General features: G+C 43.6%; 1 protein-coding gene across 1 annotated transcript; it reads right to left on the reverse strand.

The window, feature by feature from the left end:
• Nucleotides 1–264: 264 nt before the first annotated feature.
• Nucleotides 265–7,667, reverse strand: LOC119348088 (ecotropic viral integration site 5 protein homolog). Its single transcript, XM_037616465.1, has 18 exons — nucleotides 7,624–7,667; nucleotides 6,824–6,893; nucleotides 6,247–6,747; nucleotides 5,973–6,158; nucleotides 5,754–5,867; nucleotides 5,414–5,472; nucleotides 5,234–5,300; nucleotides 5,075–5,126; nucleotides 4,874–4,966; nucleotides 4,297–4,380; nucleotides 3,760–4,175; nucleotides 3,547–3,608; nucleotides 3,152–3,221; nucleotides 2,496–2,576; nucleotides 2,312–2,413; nucleotides 1,482–1,615; nucleotides 851–944; nucleotides 265–510 (listed from the first exon to the last, which is right to left on the reverse strand). Exons 1-18 carry the CDS (start codon nucleotides 7,665–7,667, stop codon nucleotides 265–267), a joined length of 2,475 nt encoding a protein of 824 aa, XP_037472362.1.
• Nucleotides 7,668–8,118: the final 451 nt, after the last annotated feature.

The raw sequence follows: 8,118 nt of genomic DNA on the forward strand, positions 1-8,118 counted from the left end.
CTATGCTTCCTCTAATGCATTTACATCAGAAGATGACAACTAATCGACAGCCATATAACTTGCCAATTTCTCTTCTCAAGTAATAATAGAGAGAATCATGAACCTATACAACTACACAGCGGTAATGAAACCAAAAGGAAGAAAAACTCTAAATGGCAGAGAAAGAATACATGGTTGTCCAAAACTTGAAGCCATCCAGTGTTGCTCAACGGCAACCTACACCACAGTGGTGAACATGTACTGTAAAGGATGAGCCTGTAACTATCAGTCCAGTTGTATTTCTTGCAACTGTCCATGCCGCCCATTCATATCATTTGTGATTATATGGATTCTGTCTTTCTTCGGCGACTCCACCTCGTCATTTCCTTTGGGTGATTCTACTGTCCATTCACCATCTAGTTTTTGTGTTTCTCCATGTTTCTCATCATCTATTTTCGGTTCTTCTTCCCTGTGATCATAAGCATCTGTAACCTTGGCATCTGTGCAGTCACTAGCATTGTTCTGTTTTCCCTGAAAAGAACAGATCTTGACAGGTCAGTGCATAACCTGGTAAACGTCTCGGTACAAACTGAGTTGCAAGGAACGGAGGATTTCCTCTTTTTAACTAATTCGCATTGCTTCCATTTGAAAATATCACGGTGGTTCTGTGGTTCAGAACTTGAGATGATAGAATTGTATGCTGACATGTGTAGCTTTTATCTCAAATACAGGGAGTATCTCCATTGTTGAGTTGCAACCTAAAATAGTTTATTGGACTGGCAAGCTGGGCCATTTAAAGTTTAAGCTAGTCAAAACTGGCACGGTCATATATGAGGCACCTCATGTCAGTCTATTGGTCAGAATAAGTTACCTTGTTCTTATCCCGCCAACTCAGTGAAAATGGTCCAAGTAAGTTTATTCTTCTGGACTGAGGCTCCTGGAATGAATCATCTTGTGCAGATGCTCTACAGGGGAATAACAAGCCTATCAAACATCAACATTGGAACACTATGATAGGAAATTTAAGTAGTCTTCTTTTAAAACGGAAGTTAATTAACTCAGATTTATTATCATAGTAGTACACCTAGGGATGCAAGCAGCGGGTCAGAACAATTCGCATCATGTGTTCCAGTGGCTGGCTTAGTACAATTGCCTTTTGATGCCACTACTATAATTTACACTGTGAGAGCAGCTTAGCGGGTGTTGCGGACACATCATCTGTGCATCCTTAAGTACACTGCTAATATGGTAGTGGGGAATCAAACTTCTACAACAGAGCTGCCAGAATTGCACATTAGGAGCCTTAAATAGTAGCACGAAAGATATTCAGAACTTCAGATAGTATCAAAAATCAGATATGTAAATCAATATCAATGTGTTGCCAGGTATAAGCAGCAGGCCGCTTGGTACTACAAACATTCGAAGATGCAAGACTGAGATACCAGGTATAAGCAGCAGGCCGCTTGGTACTACAAACATTCGAAGATGCAAGACTGAGATACCTTGGAGAAGGCAAAGGGGAAAGTGCTTTCTGCTGGCTAGATTGGTATTGCAGTGTGGCCTCCAACATTGTTTCTGCCATTACAGCTCTGTTCTCCATTTGGGCAAGTGATGCCATAGCTTCCTCATACTTCTCCTGCACACGTGTTGTCACCCTGATGAGTACTAAATGAGGAGTATAGCAATCACAGAGCTGGCCTCATTGCATATCAATTCTGACAAATATTTATTCTGACTGGTAGCAAAATAATATGAGAAAGAGACTGGAGTTTGATTCTTTAATGCAAACATTGCTAGTTAAAACAATAAAATAACAGCATATAGTCTGAGAACACAAGATATGGTATATTGTGATATTCAACTATGTGCAAGTTAAATGTGGGACCTGGGCAATATCATTCCCATAATTACAAGAAATTATGTATGCCTGAGCCATCATGCAATACAGTGATTCGACTCAGGATGTAGCAAATCTACTAGCTATGATTGTTTCCCCGACAGGCAAAGGTTTTGATCAGTTTTTTGTAACTGATCAAAACCTTTGCCTGTTGGGGAAACAACCATAGCTGGGAAGAATAGGGGAGCCTGCTCGAGATGCCCTTAGACATCTTTTGAGCGAATGTTGCAACTATTTTGAACAAGTGTTTGTTTTTTTTGTTGATACATATGCCAAAATCTCTAATAACATGATTGTCCATATTATTTACCAGACGCTGACGCTACACACATGCCTGGGATTTCAGTTAGTTGACTTAGTTCTGAACAAAACAAGTGATGCATAAGAAAACCAGAGATGATCTGCACAGGCAATAGATGAAGTTGGCTAATTAACCTGCAGCACATTAGCAGCGTATCTCTGAGCAGCAGCATCCTGCTCTGCAGAGATGCGTGCTTCTTCTGCAAATTTCAGTTCTTGTTCCACACGCATCACCAGCTTCAATATGATTCCTTGTTAGTGAATATGTCATAGTAAAAACTAGATAGAGATACATTTGTGAAGCGATAACAAACTGTACCTGAAACATTGCTTGCTCCTGTTCCTGCTTGTCTGATAGGGCCTGCTTTAGTTCAGATAATTCGTGTTCCAATTGCTCAGCCTAAAACAGAAGAGTTGTTATTTGCAAGATTATTTTTTCAACCATATGTCAGTCATCGAATGAACTACTCCCTCCGTTCCAAAATATAGTGCTTCCTCTATTCCCGCGCTTCAACTTTGACCATAAATTTAACCAACGAGACCGACTGCGGCAGGAGCAAAAGTTATACCAGTGAATTCATATTCAAAAGAAGTTTTCAATTATATAATTTTTTCTCCCGCCGCAGTCGGTCTCGTTGGTTAAATTTATGGTCAAAGTTGGACCTCGGGAAGCGCGGGCGCACTATATTTTGGAATGGAGGGAGTATGATGGACTGGCAGAGACTATAATTTGGTGAATGGTCATTACAAAATTGAAGTGCCTATGCAATAGAAAGCTTGCAGAATTTCTATTTGGGTGAAATGATTATTTAGCTGTGCATTTACTTCAGAAAATAGAAATACAAGCTAAACATACAAAACTATGAAAAGGCTATTTCTGTGGCATAGCTGCATAGGCAACAATACTGAGCTATAAAGTTAAATATTACTGTGCCGTCTGATTATTGACATAATGGCAGGTATATCTGGCTATACCTTTGCACTTAATTGGCGTCTATTATCTTGCTTTACCATTTCCATCAATGCTGTCTCTAGCTCATCAGCTCTGAATAGCAGAAAAACAGAATAATTAAAAAGGGACACTTAGACTGAAGCATAGTGTGGTTAAGTTTGAACTAGTTATGATGTAAGATTTCTGGGATTTTCAAGTCATTGCAGAAAATTGGGCCATCAAACAGCACAAGAAACCAGGAACATTTACTTGGAACAATTGTAACTATTTTAAAAGTGGAGGGATCATACAAAATTGTTCCTTCCAGCACACTAGAACAAACTACACCCATGAAACGTGGCAACTAGATCAGACATACCTATGAACGATTGTTAGCAACCTGTGACAAAAATCAATCATGAAAATGCAGAAAATGTACCTGAGAACAGCTGATCTTCTCTCCTCTAGCAATCGGCATAACTCAAACTTCAGCCAGGTGACCTGCAGTAATACAATTAACACAAATTAGTGTATTACAGCAACCACTTGAGTTGTTGAGCTACTACTAGGGGTAGAAATAAAAATAGAGGGATCACAAGTTGCAACGACTTGGATACAGTACTAATGGTTGGACTATGATTGAGATGGTTACCTGGTCCTTCGGATCCGGCATTGAATCAATCTCAGAATTGACTGTCAAGGCACCATACATATCATCGATGTCTCCAGAATCACCCTCTTGGTTGACATCTCCGTCTGCAACATCACTCATTTGGTCTGCAGAATCATTTATTGACACCAGCGGTTCAGGCTCACGTTTGAAATTATATAGCTTTGATGCAAGTCCGCTCTCCTTGCAGACACCTAGACCTTTTGCCCTTTCTTCCATGGATAATATAACAGATGGCCGGTGTTTGTTCCTCAGATCTTGCAATCCTGTTTCATTTACAGACTGATATCCCATGCGAGCTGTCAGGACAAGCTGGCTGCTGTCAAAAGTAGACCCAGCTAAAGACTGCAAAAGGGTAACTGCGTCACCAGCATCTTTTGTAGTCACAAGTGCAGGGCCTGCAATTAGCGCAAGAATTCAAACATCAGTCTCGATCCAATTCATGAGATGGACTTTTTTCATGACATAATATCAATCCCTTTTTGGGTTAGTACGACAAATCAAAACTGTGCTTTGTACCATAAAACTCCAGGAGTGCAAGGGCTGTCCGGAATAGCATCACACGATTCCCATCAAACAGAAGCACATCCCATACACGGAGGACTGAAATGTTCAAACAGAAAAGCAATATAAATTTGTATCATTTTTTCAACATCAAAACAGAGCAAATGCACGAGACTTTTACACTGGACAAGCTCATTGCTTACACAACAATAAAGAATAAATATAACTGATTATTAGAAACCAAAATATTATCGTTCCTATGTGACAGCCATTAAGATCAGAGAAACATGGTTATGGCCATCTTCACACTTTCTCGGGAGGGCGAGGGCCCGCTTCACCAACTTCTCCCGGACCTACTCCTTATGAAGATCGCATGGATCTACGTTCCATCACATAGATGTTGTAACCAATAGAATCGTTACACCAGATTAGTGCTGTTCACATGTTCACTAAAAGTGATGTTGGTTTGGGCTTGCTCATGGGACATCAATGTGCTTCGTTGAGGCAACCTCATATTGTTAGCTAAGGTAAACTACTAGAAAATGTACTTCTAGAAGCAGCAACTGTTGAAAAAACATAGGGGAACACTAACCACTTTCCCACGGAAGTACATTGGTGAAAATGGATAGGAACCATGGTCCAGTAACCCATGCAACTTCAACACCGAGGTAGTCCAAGTGATTTGCTGCATTGAGAAGCATGTCAAGCCATGAAGTTTTGGGTTTTTTGCAGTTATTTACTAAATGAGTCCCATCGCACCAATAATGCATTATATTTGTAATAAGTTGCTAACCTAATTTCGGGAATTTCTCACGGACTAGCTCCTCTAAAACAAGCTGATCCACCTGAATGGATACCAAACATTAATTTTGCATAAGCAGTGATAAAACTTGGAATCAAGCACTGGCATATGCAAGCATTAAAAAGATAGTAACTGCCAACATCACAGTACCTGGGACTCCATCATTTCTTCAGAAAAGTACCCATCAAAGTAGTCATCAATAATTCCTGCCAATGTCCTGTTATACCATAAAGAGATTTAATATACTATTTAAATGAGCTATTTTGAGATCATAGGGTTTGCAACCCCAAACCCAGATAACAGTAGAACAAATTGTCATGGTGGGTGTACCAAAATGCGTTCTCTTCTGGCATCAATAGAAGTAAGAGACCAGCAAAGAAGTTCATTGCCTACAGTATTCAACAGAAAAATCGTTGCTATGAGAAAAGTTAAAAAATGTCCAGGCATAAAAAATTGTCTACGATATCATAGTAACAGCAGAATATTGATCAAGCCTTCTATAGTAACGTGTATTATTTATTGGAACCATTTAGTAGTAGGTTTTGGGTCCAGTAGTAGGGTATCTGACTTTGAGTACAACAAGTTTACATCAAATGTTGTTCAGAGAAACAAATAACATCCAGCAACATAGAGGAAATATGTGGGGTGGCATTAATGGAGATGCACTTACCTGACAGTAACCAACTGTTGGATTGTGTCTAGCATAAGCCAGAAGCAAGCGTCTCAAGGCATTTCTTCCAACATCATCTAAAGCAGGATGACCAGGAAAAGTTCTGGGCAAGTCCTATAAGAGCCCAAATGTGTCAAATTGGCCTCTATTAGCATTCCCGGATGCACATTTTAACAAAAAGGACAATACTTTTCCATGGCAATGAACACGAGTGTCTACCTTCTCTATTTGCCCTTTACACTTTTCGGCGGAAAATGCTGACAATACTTCAGGTCTTTCATCAACTCCTTCTGAGGCCAAAGAATCTGAACATTCGCCATCTTCTAATTCACCTTCAGAAGCAAGCAGACTACCATAATACCCTTCTACTCTGCGAGCTCCAACACCAACAAAAGCTTGCCACAGCTGTTATCACAAAAGCAATGGGCTACTGAATGAGCCGTGCAAATAGATTAGCGAAATAAATAGAAAAGCTATAGGAAACAGGCTGCACCTCTCCTCTCAAAGCCATTGGCAGTCCACCATGGACAAGACACTCCAACTCTTCCTTCAAAGAATAAGTTTCTTCTTGACTGGTGTTGCCAATTTCAGCACTCACATCACCTGACTGCACTTCTTGGCTAGGGTCAACCTTATCTGCGTCATAGAACTCGTCATCTGAGTCCGCTGACACCTTGCTCTCTTCAACTGTCACAAGATGGGTGGATTCCTTTGACTGCAGCCTGCCAGCAGATAAATACTTCTTCTCAACACGCAGACCCATCACCTGCTCGATGTTGCCCAGGGATGACCGAATTGGCTCCCATGATTCAACCTTACGAGTCCCTTGTGCACTCCTCTCATGCAACAATTCAGAACTTCCATTCTCAGAATTCTCCTCAACTGCAGATTCGACTTTGTCCGCGGACAGTGCAACCTTCGCATCATGTCCAGACGACTCAGACCGCCTCTCAAGGAAGTTCTTCCATCTATCGGATCTCTCCTCCTCCTCCTCCTGTAAGTACAAGTGTACAACACCCATCAGTAACAGGCAATACATACATACAACAATTCAGGCGTGCATATTATACCTTGTAGATGCCTGCGTACTCCTTGTAGCGCTGCAAGTGTTGGGGGCGCACAGCGAAGCCATAGGCATCCCTGATTCAATCACATGACATCAGGAATGAAGTAATGGCACTATTTACAAAGAAATATAATAAATAAATACGCATAATAATACTTAAAACTTGAAGGTTCTATACTTGTATCCCCTCCCAGATACAAAGCGCCCAGACAAAAATTGCTAGAAAATAACCATACTCGGTAAATTATGACCACGCCGCAACTCAATTGCACTTCAAATATTTTTACGAATCCTAAACGCGTTCCAACACTTCATTTGAAGCCCAGATCTTATCGAAAGGCAAACATCACTAAATTCAGCAATTCACCCAATGCCCCCAGCCAATCTACCCGCAGCACAAAACCAGCCTCCGAAATGGGTATGGGATCCAGAGACATCCAACGCTCTGCGACTCGGTAAACACTGAAACGGTCGGTCCAGGCATTACCCAATTTCGCACGGCATTACCCGCAAAACTTAGCAAACGGCGCGCCGAGATCCCCGGCGCAGGAAGCACGTGGAATCGAAGCCCGCGGAGCGGAAATCTCGCGACGGAACAGAGGAGGGGCGAGACGAGGCGAGATCCTCGGCCACCTAACGCCTACGTACACGCCAAAATTCGGGCGGGGCAAACTCGGGCGCGCTCGCGCGCGCGGGCGTCGAAACCAAGCGAGAAGCGCCCCACCGGAAGTCCCGAGGAGAGTCTTCCGGGACGGCGGGCGGGCGGAGGAGGGGCGGGGGAGCGGGAGCGGGAGGGGCACGAACCGCTTGTGCTCGAAGGCGATGAACGGGAGGCTCTTGGGCTTCATCTCCTCCGCCTCCTGGCGCTGCAACGGCGGTGGCGGCGGCGGCGGGGAGGGGGAGCGGAGCGGAGTGGAGCGGGAGTAACGCAGTGGCGGTGGCTTTGTTGATCTGGTCCCCTCCTCTCCCGGGCTCGGTGCGCGGCGCGGCGCGGAGCGGGCGGAAAGGGACGAGATGCAACGGGACTGGAGTGCGAAACGGGGACGACGGGACTGGACTGGGGAATGAGTCGAATGACCGGCCTCGTGGTTGGCGCCGCGCGTTCTTTTTTCCGGGTTGGCACGGGGAAGCGGAGGTTGGTTGGTTCCGTTCCGTGAGACTTGTGTCCGCCGCGACCGCGACCGCGAGCGAGGGCCGAGATCCCGATCCTCCGTGCGCGGGGGGAGCGGTGTCAGTGTCACGTCGTGTTGGCCGGCTGGCTGTTGCGCGGTGCGGCGGGGTTGAATTCTTGATCTGGTT

The sequence above is a fragment of the Triticum dicoccoides genome, chromosome 1B, assembly GCF_002162155.2.
Source record: "Triticum dicoccoides isolate Atlit2015 ecotype Zavitan chromosome 1B, WEW_v2.0, whole genome shotgun sequence".
NCBI lineage: Eukaryota > Viridiplantae > Streptophyta > Magnoliopsida > Poales > Poaceae > Triticum > Triticum dicoccoides.

Coding starts and splice junctions, on each gene's coding strand:
- LOC119348088 (XM_037616465.1), bottom strand. CDS start 7,667: ATGAAGCCCAAGAGCCTCCCGTTCATCGCCTTCGAGCACAAGCG. Junction 6,748..6,823: donor AGTACGCAGGCATCTACAAG/GTATAATATGCA, acceptor TTGTACTTACAG/GAGGAGGAGGAGGAGAGATC. Junction 5,127..5,233: donor AAGAAATGATGGAGTCCCAG/GTACTGTGATGT, acceptor GTATCCATTCAG/GTGGATCAGCTTGTTTTAGA.